The sequence below is a fragment of the Fukomys damarensis genome, unplaced genomic scaffold (assembly GCF_012274545.1).
Source record: "Fukomys damarensis isolate Sample0158 unplaced genomic scaffold, DMR_v1.0_HiC HiC_scaffold_16, whole genome shotgun sequence".
In the NCBI taxonomy this organism is placed as follows: Eukaryota; Metazoa; Chordata; class Mammalia; order Rodentia; family Bathyergidae; genus Fukomys; species Fukomys damarensis.
The window spans coordinates 24,083,383-24,104,100 of NW_022900928.1; the positions used below are offsets into that span (position 1 = coordinate 24,083,383).

The 20,718-nt window shown below is 34.6% G+C and overlaps 2 protein-coding genes and 1 pseudogene across 2 annotated transcripts; all 3 read left to right on the forward strand.

Annotated features, from left to right (window-relative positions):
- The first annotated feature begins 751 nt into the window (after nucleotides 1-751).
- LOC104857936 (olfactory receptor 51V1) lies at nucleotides 752-1,693 on the forward strand. Its single transcript, XM_010618000.1, has one exon. The coding sequence runs from the start codon at nucleotides 752-754 to the stop codon at nucleotides 1,691-1,693; it is 942 nt and encodes a 313-aa protein (XP_010616302.1).
- Nucleotides 1,694-5,949: 4,256 nt separating this feature from the next.
- On the forward strand, nucleotides 5,950-6,845 carry LOC104857935 (annotated as a pseudogene).
- Nucleotides 6,846-11,408: 4,563 nt separating this feature from the next.
- Nucleotides 11,409-12,389, forward strand: LOC104857934 (olfactory receptor 51V1). The gene has a single exon (XM_010617999.1). It carries the CDS (start codon nucleotides 11,409-11,411, stop codon nucleotides 12,387-12,389), a length of 981 nt encoding a protein of 326 aa, XP_010616301.1.
- Nucleotides 12,390-20,718: the final 8,329 nt, after the last annotated feature.

The window sequence follows — 20,718 nt, forward strand, 5'->3', positions numbered from 1 at the left end:
AAAACAAGTCTGAATAATACAGGCTTAGTAATTAGTTCAAAATTGATGAAATTATGTTATAGTTATATATGCGAGATTAAAGTTCTGACAGTCTTGTGAGATTAAGAAGTGATTACATTTCAGCATAAAAGTTGAATGAAAATAGTGAAGAAAAATGAAGTACAGTTTATATATGTAAATAAATTAGATAACATCTACAGATAATGTGAAAAAATCATAATTCTCCCTTGGTGTATAGTTATTTTGGCTAACTTCTATATGTTCCTCAATTATATTATGTAGCAAAAGGTAATTTCTTTGGGACTTTATGGCCTACTGCAACAATTACAGGCATATCTGTGGTATCCAAGATAAAACTGACCTAGGTATTTCACGTTCTCCTGAGAGTGATGTCAGTCTTGACAACACTATATACACTTGGCACCACACATAATTACTGTTAGGATTGGACAGGCATTCCCAACAGTGTATCCTGCACTCTAAATCCCATATGTCCATTATGATTTCTGCATAAATATCCCTAATATTTGGCATTCCTCATGACTAACACTACAAGTACCATGGGTAGACAACACATTTTCCCTTGAAAGGAATCAGGTCACAATTTTGTTGCATTTAGGAAGCTTACAAAAATTATGCTATATTTTACTTTCTTCCCCAAACCAAAGAAAAAAGACATTGCTAGAACTTAGGACATGCAAAATTTATGGAACTTAAAATAGCTCTCAAAATATTTTTCAAATTGCTATTCATGTCTGCTGTCTCAGTCTCCCATTTCAATAGCTCCAAATTTGTTCTCACTGGTTTTACTGGCCTAGAAGGATATTATTTATGGTTTTCCATCCCTTTCTCCCTCGTCTACGCCATGGTGTTCCTGGGAAACTGCATGGTGCTCCACGTGATCCGGACTGAGCCGAGCCTCCACGAGCCCATGTTCTACTTCCTGGCTATGCTGGCCCTCACCGATCTGTCCATGGGGCTGTCCACGGTGCACACGGTACTGGGGGTCCTGTGGGGGTTTATTCAAGAGGTCAGCCTGGATTCCTGCATTGCCCAGGCCTACTTCATCCATGGTCTGTCCTTCATGGAGTCCTCAGTCCTCCTGGCTATGTCCTTTGACCGCTACATTGCTATTTGCAACCCTCTACGCTATTCCTCCATACTAACTAATAAAAACATCATGAAAATTGGGGTAACAATCTTATGTGGGAGTTCGTTACTCATTCCTCTAGCCATCTGCCTGAGGTTCTTAAATTATTGTCATCGTCATATCCTCTCTCACTCTTTCTGTTTGCACCAAGACTTAATCCGAATGGCCTGCTCAGACATCCGCTTCAACAGCATCTATGGTCTGGCTCTGGTGATCTGTACTCTCTTGGTGGATGCTGTGCTCATCCTAATCTCTTATATCCTGATCTTGCACGCGGTTTTAGCCATTGCATCCAGGGAAGAGAGAATGAAGTCCTTGCAAACTTGTGTGTCACATCTGCGCTCTGTCTTGGTTTTCTACATCCCCATCATCGGTCTCACCATGGTGCACCGCTTTGGAAAACAGCTCTCCCCAATGGTTCATGTCCTCATGGGCAACATCTACATCCTTTTCCCACCCTTGATGAACCCCATCATTTACAGTATCAAGACCCAACAGATCCGAAGGAGAGTGCAGAGACTGTTCTTCCTGAAGATATCTTAGGTTTTGAGAGGATTTAGCACTCAACAAATGGAGTTAGTATGTTGAGAGCAGTAAGTGTTTAAAAATGCGTTTACTCAATTTTATTTTAATGTTGTTTTATATGTTAAGTGTACTTGTTCTGTTCCCAACCATTATATGTTGATGCAATTATCTTGTATGCTATAGTAATAAATTTTATATATAGGAAAATGCACATAGAATATGCTAAGAATCATACTAATATAAGATGTAGCTTTTTTAGTAATAAGCTTACTGTGACCAGTTTAGTAAAATGAGCATACTTTTGTATGCACTCATTAGAAATAAATAGATTCTGATGGCTAAAAGCCTACAAATGCTTGCTAGAAGATAAACAATTTTTTATTCAATTTTATAACTTTATCCCATATATATGCTTTATCCATGATCCCACATATGCAGTTAGGTCAAGCATATGGGTAAATAGTGGCTATGTAGCATAAAAATCACAATTTTTATGATTGTGAAATTTAAAATCACAAGTAGTAAAACAAATGGAAAAATGTAATCTTGATTCTAAGTAGTTTTCTGATTCAAACCCACCCTGTGAAGAGAAAATGAGCTTTTCATCAAGTAAAATAATAAATACAAGAGTAGAAGGAAGTAAACTTTTGTGATTTGTATAATACAAATAGCAAGTACTATTGAAAGGTCATTTTTTTCATTAAGTTTATTGGTACATTTTAGGTATACAATACAGTTACATTCATCAATGGGAGCTTGTGCCTTTACATGGTGTATCTTGATTCTTATTTTCTCTCCATTCCCCTTTCCTCCCTTCCCCTCCTCCACACTTCCCTATGTGCAAGGACTCTGTTTCTACTTTTTCCTTTTCTCATTTTTTCTTTTCCCTTCTTTCCTTTCCCCTACCCCTCCCACTCCCCCTCCTCCTTTAGACATTTTCTTCCTCTCACATTATCAATTATACAGTTTGAACCTTATTTATATGTTTAGTTTTTCACACCAGAGAAACTTTTACATGCATAAAACTTTTTCACTTAAGAATGTGGCCTCGAGGTGCTTCCATTTAGGTATAAATGTCTCTGATTTCTTGTTCTTTATGGTTGAGTAATACTCCATTTTATAGAAAAAACACATGTTCTTTATCCAGTCTCCATTTGATGGGCAACTGGGCTGTTTCATTGGAAGGTCATTTGAACCATTTTAAAATGTTGACTTCAGCCTATAAAATTTTATAATCTCATTCAAATCTCAAGTTACAATTAAAAGAATATCAATGAATGCAGCATTACCTTGACAAAGGATTCCAAATATTTCTAATTGCATGTATCTTTCAAGACTTTGGTAGATTTTATTTTCTTTTACATAAATAAAGCTTTTGGTACACATTAGTTAAATTGTGTGCAAAACTGTATTGGTTAATACTTGGTGGATTTGGATTTATTATTGTCTCAGTCGTTCCGTGTTTTCCTTTTGTCCTTTTTCTATGTACTTCTTTTTAATGTAAATTTTTAAGTGATGCTGTGACGGCTGTGAAATATTTTTATGGTAAATAAAAATACAAAATTCACCAAAGTAAATCATGGGTGTTAATAAAGTTTACTCACTTAGACACCACCTATGTATTTGCCACCTTATAACATTTTTACAATGTACAAGTAATTTACTTAATATTTCTAGAGCCTGTGACACTATATCTACAACCAATAATCCATCCTTCTTAGATGTGTATAAGTAGTTTGGTAAGCTTTGAAAATATTTACAGTCACATAATCACCACCACAATCAAGATATAGTGTACATCCATCTCCCTCAAAAGTGCCTTGCCTATTTTTCGTCTTTCCACTTTCACTGCCTCAAGTTCTTATCAGCTACTAATCTAATTTTTGTCATATGGGTTCACCTTTGAAAAACCCTAATGTGAATACAGTAATAACTGATATAAACTTTTCTGTTTGGATTACTCACTTTCATTCCACTTCAGACCCTTGTTCTCATTGCTGCCTTCACGTGTAGGTCACTCTTACTCCATCTATTGTTACTGTTGCATTGTGTCACACACAAAGTCATCCGTCATTCATGTACAGCTTGCAGTTTTGTTTTTTTTTTCTCAATGAACTTACTAGTGGCATAGATACCATATGATAACAGTTTTCCATAGCAAACACATTTTAAAAAATCTTACATAATTGTTAAATCCAATTAATGGTCAGACTAATGGGTTTCACTATGACACTTCTGGGCGTGCATATGTGGAGCTCAAATCCACCCTCCCTCCTGCTTTCTCTGGCTTATATCTTTATTATTATAAATACACAGACCATCCAACATGATTATGATAATTTAAAATAATCCATTTATTTTAATCAGGTATCTATTGTATGTCATGAACCTTTTTGAGAACAAATATCATTTTGGTTTTGATCTTCAAGGCCAATTTTCTTCAATACAAAAATGCCAGATACTGAATATGCAAGGGAAGAAGCAATGCATGAAAAAGTAGTACAAACTACTTTTGTACTCAAAGAAAAAAATAGACAATCTGAGCACAACTACATTTAGTAAATCCGTTAAATATTGAAGTAAAAAAAATCACAGGTATAGAGAAGTTCATTTGTGTTTCTGATAAAAGAATGAGAGGAAAGTAATATCAATTCTCTATGTGGTCTTTCTGGAAATTAATATGGATAGAAGACTTTCCAGTTTTACTCTGAGAGTAGCAGTAAAGCCATGGTAATTCAACAAGAAAAGTTGATCTGTAGAAAATTACTCTTGTGGAATATAGATGCTAAAAACATAAAATAAAACTCCTGGAAAATAGAGTATAGCTAATATAATAGTCAACTGTGAAACAGAGTAGCCCAGACAAGTGAAAGATTAAAAAAGAAAAATATTATAGTTGTATCAGAGGTCATTTTCATCTTTATTCATTCCTTCCTTCCAAGGCTTCTACTCAGGTAGGCAGTTGTGTTCTGAGGAGAATATGTAAGTGTTTACTATATCTAAATATTTTATTTATATTTGTAATTATTCTATTATCTTTAAAAATTCCATTCACTCCCTGTAAGAAAGAATTTTCAATATCCAGTCATACACATCAATGATTCTGCCTGAGACACATTTGTATTATGAAATCTTAGACTTAGTCTTACAAGCTCATATAACTCATAGACTCTTTTAACCAAAGAATTGGTTAAATGGCATAGTTCTTTATCTACTTAATATAAGAGAATTTCTGAAATTATTCTGTAGTTGATACAGATTTACAGTAGGTGAGAGCCCACCTGTGAGATTGTTATATGTTGGAATAATCCATATTATTCCATCTAGATAGTTATTATGGACATTGATAACATAGATATTGCAAAAGATATTTATTTAGTTGTTCCTTGCTCAAAATTAATCTCATAGTGTTACACGTGAGACATATGAGTTATTAATTCTGTAACATTGAGAAAAGTTGTAAATACCATGTAAAATGAAGAGGCACCTCAAAAATAGAGGAAAAAAGAAAGTACAGATTAAATTGGTAAATGTTTTAGAAAGTGACTAACCAATGTAGAATGTGGTGAAAATCCAGATTCCATTTTGTTTGTTTCGTTTCTCAGGGGAATATTTTATTTTCTAAAAAAATTGAGCATGTTAAGCCATCAATTTATTGGGATGTTACACATAATGGGAAGGAATGAAAATTACAGCTCTGGTACTAAAGGTAAAAATGGCCTGAGTATTTCACAATTCCTTCAAAGCAAAGATGGACATTGCAGAACTACACACATGGGCTCATGCTTTGTATTCCTTCAGGGTTCGGCAGGGACTCCCAGAAGTCTAGCCTGCAGTTTAAACCCCATATGCCCATCAGCATTACAGTTTCTGAGGTGGGCTGTGGCACCACTGAGTTAAAGCCCTGGCCCTAGCATTACAGTTTCTGAATAAAAGGCCCTAACTTTCTGCCAAATCTCATCACCAGCACTACAAATTCCATGTCTGTCCACCAGATATTTGCCTTAAAGGATAAGATTTAGGACTTTGTTTTGCTGCTAGTGGAAATTGTATTTAGTTATATTTCTTCTTTAAAGCAAATGAACATAATGAGAAGTTTGGTAAACCCAACTCCTATGACATTTCCTGTAACTTTGTAGCAAATTTCCAGTCTCTCGTTAATGTCTATTATGTTTATCTCAAATTTAAATAGTTCCAGATTTGTTCTCACTGTTTTCCCTGGCCTAGAAAGTTCCTATCTCTGGGTTTCCATGCCTTTCTCCCTCGTCTACACCATGGTGTTCCTGGGAAACTGCATAGTGCTCCACGAGCCCATATTCTACTTCCTGTCTATGCTGGCCCTCACCCATCTGTCCATGGGGCTGTCACCATCCAAACAGTGCTGGGGTTGCTGTGGGAGTTTATTTAAGAGATCTGCCTGGATTCCTGCATTGCCCAGTCCTACTTCATCCATGGTCTGTCCCATGGAGTCCTGAGTTTATTTAAGAGATCTGCCTGGATTCCTGCATTGCCCAGTCCTACTTCATCCATGGTCTGTCCTTCATGGAGTCCTCAGTCCTCCTGGCTATGTCTTTTGACTGCTACACTGCTATTTGCAACCCTCTATGCTATTGCTCCATCCTAACAAATAATAAAATCATGAAAATTGGGGTAATAATCTTACGTAGGAGTTTCTTACTCTGTCATCTGGTCATTATCAGCCTGAAGTTCTTCAATTATTTTCATACTCACAATCTCTCACTCTTTCTATTTGCACCAAGATTTAATCTGAACAGTTTGTTCAGACATCAACTTCAATTACATTTATGGTCTGGCTCTGGTGATGAGCACTGTCTTGTTGCAGTGCTCATCCTAATCTCCTACATCATGATCTTTCACTCACACAGTTTTAGCCATTGCACCCAGAGAGGAGAGATGCAAACCCTTGCAAACATCTATGTTTCATATCCGTGGCATTTTGGTTCAACATCCCTGTCATTGGTCTAACCATGATGCATCACTTTGAGAAGCACCTCTCCCCACTGGTTCAAGTCCTCATGGGTAACATCTATATCTTTTCCCACCCTTGATGAACCCAGTAATTTGTAGAATCAAGACTAAAGGATATCTGAAGGAGAGTCCAGAGACTGTTCTTCCTGAAGGGAGCCTAACAGGTATTGAGATCAAATGAAATGAATTTAAGTCACAAAGTTGATTTAAAAGGTGAGTGTAAGCAACTTAAATGTACTTATATACTTCTCTTTAATTAATGCTTACATGTTATAAATACCCTTCTTTCCCCTTTTTAATGGTCATAAGTCTGTGTGATTGTTGTGTAGAATGTCATTATGAATTTTGCAAATTGGAATGGGCACGTACAACTGGTGCAAAGTCAAATAATATGTGAAGTAAGTGGACTTGTTAATAACATCCAGATGTTTCTGTGGCCAACAGAATGAATGTATTTTGGTATATTCCCATTATTTCATGTAAAAGTTAGTATTTAAATTCCTTCAAGTAATTACTGAGAAATTAACTAGTCTCTTAATCCATTTTAGAATTCTAAGCAATATATTTCTTGTATATTCTTTGTCCTTGCTACTCAGTTCAGCAATATGATAAGATGAATTAAACATAATGCCAAAGAAAACTGACCGTTGAAATCAGTCCAAAAATGATTTTAAAAATGACAAAAGTTACAATTTTGTTGCTAGTTTATTCACCAACCCAAAAATGTTGATAGTAATATATAAATGACCAGTTAACTTCGGAGTACAAAAATATAGACTTTTGATGTGGGTTTATTTACTCAAATGATAAGAATGATAGAACCTGCCATTAGAAAACCACTTGAATTATTTGAAAATGTTTGAGTCCATACTCTACCTTTTTTTTTTTTTTTTTTTTTTTTGGTACCAGGGATTGAACTTGGGTCCTTGCATTGTAAGGCAGGCCACCGAACTGCTGAGCTAAATCCCCGGCCCATAGTCTTTATCTTTTCTAATTTAAATATCTGGCCCCAATGTTTACATATCAAAATGCCTAGATTTTTCATATGACTATATATTCTGAAATATTTCCAATTTAATCTTTCCATCAAAACAATCAGGTAGGTATAATTTTCAATTATATCAGTGGATTTCTTGAATGCACATAGTCAGGCAATAAACTGAAGCTTTAGCAGGTAATATCTGATGGGCTTTATTTTCTCTCAAATGCGTTTTCTTCTGCAATTCTCCTATGGAAATGCAAAAGATTCTCAATATCTATTTCAAGAACCTGTACTCTAATAAGATGGAAAACATAGAAAAAACGGACAAATTCCTAAATAAATATGAATTGCCAAAGCTGAATAAAAAAGATATTGATATTAATATTCTACATAACCCAATGTTAGTCAATGAAATTGAAAATATAATTAAAACTAACCAAAAAAGAAAAGCCAAGAGCTTTATGGCTTCCCTACTGAATTCTACAAGAAATTTAGAGAATCTAATGACAGTTTTCTTCAAACTTTTTAAGAAAACAGAAAGGGGTTAGATACTCCTAAAATCATTCCTGGAAACAAGTATTGCCCTGACACCAAAAGCAGTGAAAGACCCAACCAAAAAGGCAAACTACAGGCCAATCTCCCTAATGAACATAGACAAAAACATCCTCAATAAAATACTTGCAACCAGAATGCAGCAAATCATCAAGATGATTATACATCATAACCAAGTAGGATTCATCCCAGAGATGCAGGGATGATTCAACCTATGACCATATCAACAGAGCCAAAGACAAAAATCACATTATCATTTCAGTTAATGAGATCTTTGAGAAATATTTATAGTCAACTAACCACCACTACACCATCCGAATATTTCCATCAACCTCACATGTGTGTTTATACCATTTTTTGATCCATTTACTTCCACAACCTCATATTATCACCTAATCCAATTCCTGTCATAGTTTTGTCTTTAACAGAAGGTCATGTAAACCAAATTGTAAAAAACATAATCCTATTTGTTCTTTGAGAAATATTTATAGTCAACTAACCACCACTACACCATCCGAATATTTCCATCAACCTCACATGTGTGTTTATACCATTTTTTGATCCATTTACTTCCACAACCTCATATTATCACCTAATCCAATTCCTGTCATAGTTTTGTCTTTAACAGAAGGTCATGTAAACCAAATTGTAAAAAACATAATCCTATTTGTTGGATTACTACACTTTCAATAATTGTTTTCAGATTCATTCTTATTAGTGCTTATATCATAATTGAATTTTACATCCATTTTGTGTTACATTGTATGCCATACAAGAAAATGTGTATGCATTAATCAGTTGATCTATATTTTACTGCTCTTATTTAAATTTTGAATAATCCGGCTTTAGACATGTAACATATGTAATTATGAAATGTTTTCCTCCAATTGGTATTACTTTTAATATACACATATTTACTATTAAAGATGGAACAATCAGCATTGTAATGCATAATCTTAAAACAATAAGAAGTAGTTTATATTTATTAGTTGCCTGTTATTTACCATGTGACTTGGAAGGACCATGAAGTGATTCTATTAATCTTCAGATCAAACCTGTGAAGTAAATCATAATCATTCTGTTTTGTAGATATTGGGACAAAAGCGTTTTTAATTACTAGAAAATAACTGTGATACAGAAAGCAACTGTGGTTCTAGAGTTCACACTTTTACTAAGGCTATTACTCTTTAAGATTATGATGGAACTATTTCCAATTTTTCTTTTACCATCTTGATAATGGTTTTATGGTTTAGATTGTATGTTAATGTAAATGTATGTCTCCAAGTGAGTCACCCTCAGATTGTTCAGTGGCCATTCTTAGCAATTTTCAAATGGAAAAGAACCTTCACATTTCAAAATTATTTAATTAATTAATATATATGAACATATATATCTCATATATTGTGAGTGAGTGTCTATACTCTCTTTTCAGTGACTTCCGTCCATTCCCTAATGTGTTCCAATTTTGGCAACATCTACTTATAAAGTGCCATTAATTAGTTTTCATTAAAAGCTAGTTTGTTCACTGTGCTACAATTGTCAACTCACTGACAGCTGAAGCCAATTGCCAACCCAATATGCATTTGCAAAGTAATTTCTCTATTATTAGTAATAAATGCTAACATTCATACAATATTTACCGTGTTCTAGTATGAATATATTTCACATATACTCCCTCAGTTCTAATAGAATTGACACATATGTCAAATGACTTTCCTACGGTTTTGTGATAGAGGCAGTGGAACATAGACTCAATTTTTTGCATTGTGATTCAAGGTTTACCCTATTAGTTATAGGCTACATTTTATCCCAATAGATAAACCATGTTTTCTGATCAATTTATTTTACTGAATAAAACTATTTAAAGTCTCCTAAATATCCTTTCATAAACTTTGCTTTGAGCCTGTGTATCTTCTGCTCTATTTTGTCCTTTCATATCCAGTAACAATTTTACCATCCTGCCTACTCTGAAAACATTGAAACTCAAAACAATAAGTTAAAAGATAATTTGAAATTCAATTAAAGCAATTGAATACACCTCAAGGATCCTTTAATTAAATACTAAAATACATATATAATATAATTATAACTGGTGTGGCAAATTATAGTATTTTAAAAACAGCAGAAATCTCTATAGTACAGATACAATATCAGTGTCATAAATAAAACAGGTCTGAAAATGCAGGCTTAGTAATTAGTTCAAAATTCATGAAATTATGCTATAGTTATATATGCGAAATTAAAGCTCTGACAATTTTGTAAGATTAAGAAGTGATTACATATCAGGATAAAGGTTCAATGAAAATAGTGAAGAAAAATGAAGTACAATTTAAATATGTAAATAAATTAGTTAACATCTATAAATAATGTGAAAACGTCATAATTCTCTTTTGGTATATAGTTATTTTTTTGTTTTGTTTTGTTTGTTTGTTTATTTTTTGGTCCTGGGGATCAAACTCCAGTCCTGGAGCTTGCAAGGCAGGAGGCAGAACCACTGAGCTAAATCCCCACCCCAAAACATTTTCTTTCTTTTCTCTTTTCTTTTCTTTTTTTTTCTTTTTTTTTTTTTTTTTTTTTTTTTTTTTTTTTTTTTTTTTTTTTTTTTTTTTTTGTTACTAGGGATCCAACTGGAGACCTTGCACTTGCGAGGCAGGTGGTCAAACCACTGAGCTAAATCTCCAGCCCCTGGTGTATAGTTATTTTGGCTAATTTCTATATGTTCCTCAATTATTTATGTTGCAAAAGGTCATTTCTTTGGGACTTTATGGCCCACTGCAACAATTACAGGCATATCTGTGGTATCCAAGATAAAACTGACCTAGGTATTTCACATTCTCCTGAGGGTGATGTCAGTCTTGACAACACTATATACACTTTGCATCACACATAATTACTGTTAGGATTGGACAGAAATTCCCAACAGTGTATCCTGCACTCTAAATCCCATATGTCCATTATGATTTCTGCATAAATATCCCTAATATTTGGCTTCCTCATTACTAACACTACAAGTACCATGGGTAGACAACACATTTTCCCTTGAAAGGAATCAGGTCACAATTTTGTTGCATTTAGGAAGCTTACAAAAATTATGCTATATTTTACTTTCTTCCCCAAACCAAAAAAAAAAAAAGACATTGCTAGAACTTAGGACATGCAAAATTTATGGAACTTAAAATAGCTCTCAAAATATTTTTCAAATTGCTATTCATGTCTGCTGTCTCAGTCTCCCATTTCAATAGCTCCAAATTTGTTCTCACTGGTTTTACTGGCCTAGAAGGATATTATTTATGGTTTTCCATCCCTTTCTCCCTCGTCTACGCCATGGTGTTCCTGGGAAACTGCATGGTGCTCCACGTGATCCGGACTGAGCCGAGCCTCCACGAGCCCATGTTCTACTTCCTGGCTATGCTGGCCCTCACCGATCTGTCCATGGGGCTGTCCACGGTGCACACGGTACTGGGGGTCCTGTGGGGGTTTATTCAAGAGGTCAGCCTGGATTCCTGCATTGCCCAGGCCTACTTCATCCATGGTCTGTCCTTCATGGAGTCCTCAGTCCTCCTGGCTATGTCCTTTGACCGCTACATTGCTATTTGCAACCCTCTACGCTATTCCTCCATACTAACTAATAAAAACATCATGAAAATTGGGGTAACAATCTTATGTGGGAGTTCTCTGCTCATTCCTCCAGTCATCTGCCTGAGGTTCTTAAATTATTGTCATCGTCATATCCTCTCTCACTCTTTCTGTTTGCACCAAGACTTAATCCGAATGGCCTGCTCAGACATCCGCTTCAACAGCATCTATGGTCTGGCTCTGGTGATCTGTACCCTCTTGTTGGATGCTGTGCTCATCCTAATCTCCTACATCCTGATCTTGCACGCAGTTTTAGCCATTGCATCCCGGGAAGAGAGAATGAAGTCCTTGCAAACTTGTGTGTCTCACATCTGCGCTGTCTTGGTTTTCTACATCCCCATCATCGGTCTCACCATGGTGCACCGCTTTGGAAAACACCTCTCCCCACTGGTTCATGTCCTCATGGGCAACATCTACATCCTTTTCCCACCCTTGATGAACCCCATCATTTACAGTATCAAGACCCAACAGATCCGAAGGAGAGTGAAAAGATTGTTCTACTTGAAAGGAGCCTACATTTTAAGACCTATTGTGAATGTATTTAGCCGTCAATAAGTGGAATTAGAAGTGTGAGAATCAGTAACAAAAATTGATCTTCTAAATCTTATTTTTATGGTCTTCTACATATTGCAAATACTTTTCTTTTTTTATTTGTTTGTTTTGCTACCGGGGATTGAACTGTGGTCCTTGCCCTTGCGAGGCAGGTGGTGGAACTACTGAGCTAAATCCGGGGCCGCAAATAGTTTTCTATTCCTTTTCTCGCTGTTATCATATTTATGTCAGCAAAATTTTGATGTTCATTGATTTTATTAATGTGAATGTGTTCTACCGTGTACCGAAAGTCATATTCTTGTATGGGGTGGCTTTGCTTAATCCATACCTTTTTAGTTTCTGTTGAAGGACAGCACCATTGGATCTATTCTTTACTAACAATGTAAACTTTGATTAATGCTCTTCAAGTAATTTTAACAAATCAGATATAATTTTAATTTATTCTTACTACTGTATTATTTATTCACATCACCATATAATTGAGAAAGCATAATAGGGAAACTGGATAGTTTAAATAATTTATAGTGAAACAAACAACAAAAAATTAATGTTGGTTTTAGTTTATCCACAAACCCACAAATATATGTAGTCCCTATGTATGAACAGTAAATGAGCCAGAGATATAAACAATGCATAACTGTGAGAGTAGAAAGAGAAATATTTTTGTAACTTAATTTTTTCAATATTATGTAGTATCAGAATGCTTTTGGAATAATGTTTTAAACTTGTTATCAGTTCAAATTTTTGTCTCTCTCTCTCTCTATTTTTTTTTTTTTTTGTACCAGGGATTTAACTCCAGTCCTTGAGATTGTTAGGCAGGCAGCAGAAGCAGTGACCTAAATCCCTGGCTCTAATTTTTGTCTAATTTTGCTTAATTCCCTGGCTCAACCTAAAAGAAAATAATGTGCATAGATTTTGCCTTTGATGAAGTAATATAAATATGTTTATAATTGAATCTGTTCTTCATTAGTGGGGGAAATATTATTTTATATTACATACACTGTTATTTTAAAATGCATGTTGGTTAAATTATACACCAAATTCTGAATAGGTGCTACATGATAGGATTTGGGCATATTACCTGTTTTAGTTAGTTTCAAATTTTGAGATAGGTCTTTCTTTTTCATTTTTCTTCTGTACTTTTTAAATGCAGTTTTTAAATGCTTAGATAAACATTGTGAAACATTTATATGATAAAGTAAAAATATTCACCCTCACAAATCATGTATAATAAAAATGTATAAATATTTAAAATTTTGCCTCTTAAATGATCTTCAAATATTATTTCTACAATAATGTGTGTCTGATGTTAGTACTTTTTATGGCCAATTTAATAAGTTATAATTACAAATAGTATCTTATCCCTGTTAGATAAAATGTGTAGATTTTTGGGCTTATACTCATGTAACCAGCCACACAATCATGTTATAGTATACTTACAACAGTATCAAAAATGTCCTTATACCCATTTTTGGTCCCACCTGTATCACAATGTTAAGTTTTTGGAAATCATTAATCTAATTTGTATGATACAAGTTTGATGTTACATACCATAATGCTTTTGAAATTCATCCTTATTGCTGTTTGACCCATGATTACTGTTACTGTCTGATTTTGTCTTATACAAGAGACTACCAATTGATTTTAATCCATTGATGTTCTTATGTTTTGTTGTTTTAGCTTTGAATAAAGCTCCTATAAATATACACAGCATATGACTATAAAACATTTCTTCAAAAAGTGGTGTGCTTTGTGTTTAATATTATTTTTACTACTAAGAAGACAAATACATTAATAATAAATAACATGTCTTCAAAATTACAAATAATTTATATTAATTCGATGTCTATTATATTCCAGGCACATTGGAAGCACCAAGCAGTAACTCTTGCTGTTGAACTTCAGGCTAAATCTGTGTGGTAAATCATAATCATTCCGTTACATTGTAAAGATATTGAGACAAAGGGATTTTAAATTATGGTTCCAGAAGATGATGGTAGGGCATTTTGGTCTCAGGGTTAGCACTTTTATCAGGGTTTCTGTTGTTTCATAATTACTGTTGGAGGTTTTCCCCATTTTTTGATTACTGTGTTAGTGGTGGTAATACTGAGGCCTGAGGCAAGAATTTTAAACTCTTAATTTATGTGTGTCTTTATTTTCAAATGTGTTACTGACACCATTATTTAATACATTATTCTATCCCCAGCCAATAACATTTGTATATACCTGGTTTTGTACTTTAAAGTTAAGCATAGAGAGGATTTAGTTTGTTTATTTTTGTAATGTTATTTTATTCAAAGTGATTCTACATTGTTTGCTTGAACTGCCTACTTTTCCCTTTAAGGCAAGTTAATCCATTTAAGGTTAAAGACATCTTCACTGTAACTTCCCCTGCTTGAGTAACTTTTCAGTCAACTGAAAGTTGATAATCTCTGCTAAATGCCTATTTTTTTCCTCCAGAGGTCTCTGTCCACTCACCCTCAAAACCATTTCTTCTCACATGTATTAAAATCTAAGCCGACACATCTTTGATGATTGAGAGAACCAGGTAAGTCTCTGGTCTAGGGTGATCCTTCATAGGAGACCCATATTGGAAGATTCTCATTTTGCCTCCTACTCTGTATGGAACTCTATCATTTCTGTACCTTCTGCCTAATTGTGACTGATATTTTCTCTCAAATTCACTTATTTTTCCATGTGCAACATTGTCTCTTATCATAGCAGCCATGAAAACTGACCCGCTTCTCTTTCTCTCTGACTGAACATTTCTTTTTCTGACCCTTGGCTAAAACATCATTTGCCCAACATGGGCACAGTCAGGATAAGTCTTTTGCTACCTTCACAAGGGTGCACTCATCATGACTTGTGTGACATCTGTCATGCTGTGAAGGATGCTGAGATCTCCTACTGTTCAGTGGAAAAAGTGGAAATCAGAGGCACTCTTTCCGTTTTTCTCTGACTGGACATGTCATGTGACTGTTTTACTCCAATGCTTCTTCCCCACATTAGCAGATAGCATCCTGGGAAAGCTCCCTCACATGGTATTGTTTCTTTGTTTTTAGCTTCCCTTTAGAAGCTCATTACTGAGGGCCAAAGGATCCATAACTGAAACGGGGATCTTTAGCATGATGTAGTCCCTGTTATCCTTTCTGCATCGATGTCCCTCTTCCTCCATTCCACACTGGATGATATTCTGTTGCTCTTGTGTATTTAAAAAAAATTTCCTCTGCATCAAATCCTATTTGCTCCTTATCCTACTTGTAGTTGGTGCTTTGTGATAGAAGCACTAAAGCTAGCAGGGCTGTAGAGAAAGAAAAAGAAAATATTAAAAATGAAAAATATCTATTCATTTTTTAAAAAGTAGTTTATACATCATGATGTACTAGATGTCTCTGAGGTTGATGTTATTTTTAAGAAGTTTTCATATTTTATTCTGTCCTCTGATACTGGTTCTTAGAGTGGAAAATAGAAACTTACCTACAATATGGAAAGTTACCTACCAATGGAGAAGTTACCTGCAATGTGGGAAAACATTTTTATCAGCTGTTCCACAGACAAAGATCTACTGAGACCCCCAAAATATAAAGACGTAATTCAAAAGTGGGCATCTGAAATGAACAGATATTTCTCAGACAAAGAAGTAAAAGCAGCAAATAAATATATGAAAAAAATGTTCAACATCACTGGTCATTTGAGAGATAGCAATGAAAACAAAACCAAGATTGCACCTCTCCCCTGAAAGAATGGCTTCTATCAAGAAATTAACTAATAACAAATGCTGGCAGATTTGTGGGGTGAAAGGAACCCTTCTCCTTTGTTGGTAGGAGAGCAGACTGGTGAAACCACTGTGGAAATCAATATGGAGATACCTCAAAGAGCTGGGACTAGAGGTTCCATCTGACCCTGCCGTTCCTCTGCTGGGCATCTTTCCAAAAGAATCAAAACAAGTGATATATGCACACCCATATTTACAGGGGCACAGTTTGTAATAGCTAAAACTTGGAAACAGTCCAATGGCCCATCAATTGGAGACTGGATAAAGAAGATGTGCTTTTTTTCCTATAAAATGGAATACTACTCAGCAATAAAGAATGAGAAATTTGAGACATTTATAGCTAAATGCATATTGAGGCCATATTCAAGTGAAATTAATAAGACACACATGTGTAAATACCAAATAGTTTCTCTGATGTGAAAAACTAAAAATATAAATAAGGTTCAAATTGTAAAATTGATAATATGAAATAGGAAGAAAAGGGCTAAAGGTGTAGGGGAAGTGTGAAGAGTAGGGGAAGGGAAAGAAGGGAAAAATATGAGAAAACAAAAAAATGGAAACAAACTCTTTTTAAATAGGAGAGGGTGGAAGAGGTGAGGAAGGACAGGAGGACAGGGGGAAAATAAACAGGATACATCATATAAAAGTACAAGATCCCAATGATGAATGCAACTGTACTGTATACCTAAAAAGTGCCAATAAACAAAATGAAAAAAAAGAATGAAGAAGATTTATTTTGCTATGTTGATTTTGAATCTAGCAATTATGGTAAAATTATTGCTACAAGAAAGGATTGGTGATCATTCATGATCCAAGGTTGACAAGTCAGGCAGAGTTCATTGGCATGAAAGTCACCATTGTTTTATATAGTTTATGCTACTGAAATTTATGATAAGGATAAAAATAAACATTTAAGGAGTATGTAATGTGATATGGACACTAATTAATAGTATATATTTATTGGTTCCAGCATCCAATATGAAACATCTTGTGTGCTTGTGCAACATCTTGTATGTTTATACATCTTGTATGATTATTTGGAGTAGGGTAGAGTTGTAAACAACATGGAAAAGATGAAATATAACAAAAGCACAAGCCAAAGCTATGAAGAGATATATAAATTGTTAGAAATAGGAGTAAGATATCAAAGGAGAGTATTTAATGAAAATTCGTTCTTAGTAAGTAAAATGTTCATGAATAATACTCTGCATGTGTTAGACAGGTTCTGGTTACCAAGATAAAGAGGATTATAGATTTCTCAAATCATTTGCTCACAATTATTATAGCCTCTCCTGTTTAGGTTGTGGATATAGTTTAATCCCAAAGCTGCAATGGTGTGATTGCTTTGAATGCAATAAGCCGTGCTAGGGAGAATTGTATGTATTATAATTTTCATGTTTGTCTGGTCATTTATGGGTTAATCACTTTTTCTTTCAAGGAGGTCTATAAGTGTAATCAGAATATTGTTGAGGAATTTTCAGGAAGTCAACACTATTGAATCAGTGACAATCATTAGTCCTGAAAGAGTTTAGAAAGAAAGAGAATTAGAAGTACAGGTAGTCCTTGCTTGCTTCACATGGTGAAGTTTAGCGAAATATTTTGTATATTAGAACCACAATCTTGTTTTGCATGGATACGCTATGCATGTGTTGCAGTTAAACCAGTAAAATACATAGCTTTATTCCTGTTTGTTTGTGGGGTTTTTTTTGTTTGTTTTTGTACTGAGATTGAACTCAAGGCCTGAGCACTGAGCTATACTCCCAGGCCTTTAAAATTTTTACTTTTGAGACAGATCTTTCTAAGCCACCAAGTTTCTCAGCCTGGACTCAAACTTGGACCCTTCTGTCTCAGCCCCCGCCCTCCATTAGTGAACCACCACACCCAGCTGCACATAGCTCTATTCTAACTAGTTTGCAATGTTCCCTCATCCTCCACAAAATGTGAAATTCAATTTGTTGACCTAAAACATATAAAAAAACTAAAAAAAACATATCAAGTTATATTATTCAGTTGTATTGTAAGTCATTATTTTACACTTAACAAAAGAGTAATTACGTGCAGGCATTAAATATTTTCTTAGTTGTATCTTCAGCACATAATCTAGTTGATAATGATAGTTCAGAATAATGTATACTTTGAAATCCAAAAATCATATTTTTGTACTCATTAAACTGGTTCTTTGAGTATTTTCTATGAACTGGGTTCTGTGTCAAACACTTTATGTAATTTAGTCTTTAAAAATACCATTTATAAGCATAAATAATCCAACTAAATGGTTACTGATATGATTTACCTTTTGCTCTTTAGAAAGCTATGGTGCGAGCATGTTAAATGGCTTGCAGTGGGTAACACAGCTAGTATTTCACCAGCAGAAATCCAAACTCAGTTCATCTCATTTTGATGCACTGCTGCACTTGTCACTCATGGGCAATGCTTTTCACAAGCTCTTTTGTTGACTTCCTTGGTCTCATGACACTCTTGCTTTTCTACTGTATTTTCACAGTATTATTCACTAATGGTATTCTTATTTCCATTGTATTATATTTTTTATGATTCAATGTCACTTCCAAAGTTTTATGTTGGCAATAGGACAAAAACTACAGTATCAGAATTTTACCACTGTTTAGCATTTTTTCAAGGAATTATTTAGAGTAAGGCCTGATCACATTGCAAGACGTTGGGTGTGTAACAGGTGAAAGCCACATTGCTAGGCGCTTGTTGAAAAGATTCAAATGACAATCAAGGAAAACATCAGCTTGATGGGTAAGAAAATGTTAGAAAATATTTTTGAATGGAAAGGAGATAATTACACTGGGGTAGTTTGTGTCAAGTGAGTGTGGTATGAAGAAAAATTGAAAGCAAGGGGGTAAATGGTAACTTTCTGGAATTAAGTCTCTGTCAAAATGAAAGCTAATTCAATGAGGATATTTTATTGGTTATCCGTTTCTTCCTTTAATATAAAATTGATCCATAAAAGGATTATAAATTTCCAATGCTTTGCAATTTTCCCTGTTATCAATTAGACACTGTGCTGCAAATCTAGTCAAAAGGCATGTGTAGGGCACTTTTGAGAGACTTACAGTTATCTGGTACTGAATGAAAGGCTGAGCAGATAGGCAAGTTATTCCTCAAGATGGATCCAATAACACAGAATCAAAAAAGAAAGGTTTTGGTTGGAGAAAATTTTTGTCATTTTCATTTGACATGGTCCATGGTTCTGCTTTGGCTCCCTGTATCTGTTTCCTCTGGGATACATGATTTGCAGCCAGATTTGAGGCCCACACAGATCTTCTCTTTTACTCACTTTCTTTCTTTCTGTCTTTTTTCTTTCTTTCTTTTTTTTTTCAATATTAGGGTTTGAACTGAGGACTTTGTGCTTGCAAGGCAGGCACAGCACCACGGAGATAAAACCCCAGCCCCTCTATTATTATTTTTTCCTTAAAAAGTACTGAGCATATCATCTTTCAGTGGATATATTAAAAGTTCATAGGTACAAAAATAAAACTCATAGGTACAAAAAATGTTTTGTGTGGAAACTATTGCAGATTTCATCTCAACTACTCAATGTTCTTAAAATGAATAGAGCTGCCATACAGCGTGTAAAGTCCATATCGTGGGCTTCCTTTGACACTTTCAGTCATTCATCACCGATCTAAAAATAGCCCACAACCCCATTCTTTTATTGTAACTTATGCCCATTTGCAATTCTCCCTAGCACTGCTTATTGCATTCAAAGCAAACACAGCATTACAGCTTTGGGATTACACTATATCCACAACCTAAACAGGAGAGGCTATTAATAAGTGTGAGAACATGATTTGTGAAATCTATAATCCTCTTTTTCTTGGTAAACAGAACCTAACACAAGCAGAGTGTTATTCATGAATATTTTACTTACTAAGAATGAATTTTCATTAAATACTCTCCTTTGATATTTTACTCCTTATTTCTAACAATTTATATATCTCTCATAGCTTTGGATTGCTATTTTTGTTATATTTCATCTTTTCCATGTTCTTTACAATTCTACCCTACTACAAATAAACAGAGACACCTTGAAAACAAATGAACAAAAGCAAAATACAACTGAATGGAAAAATTTTACCTTTAGAGTCTTTTGTAATTTCAGCTCTACTATCTTCATTAGTTGGATTTGTTCCTCAACATACTTAGCCTGTTTTTCTGTTTTGAATGAAGTAGAAAAAACACACACTTCAGCCCTTAATTTTCCAAAAAGATCTTTAATCAGACAGCTAAAAGTAATAATAGAGACCACACAAGACTTTGCAAGTAAAATTTGAAGGAACCTGAGGGATCTCTCTTCACATATAGGAAATCTAACTTGTGATTGACCATAGCTGGAACAAGAAACCCCAGACTTTTTCTTCTATTAACTCCCATTTGGTAACGATCCACTTTTACATTCCAGAAAGACACTTCCTTATGGAGACTGGCTCTTATCAAAGCCATAAACTAATTTTTTGTGAGCTCATCACAAAAGAGTCTGGCCAGGTAGTCAGGCATGATCATCAATAACAAATATTTTTTCCCACGAGT

Excerpts from the sequence above, each read along its gene's own strand:
- LOC104857934 (XM_010617999.1), top strand. The coding sequence starts at position 11,409 with ATGTCTGCTGTCTCAGTCTCCCATTTCAATAGCTCCAAATTTGTTCTC.
- LOC104857936 (XM_010618000.1), top strand. The coding sequence starts at position 752 with ATGTCTGCTGTCTCAGTCTCCCATTTCAATAGCTCCAAATTTGTTCTC.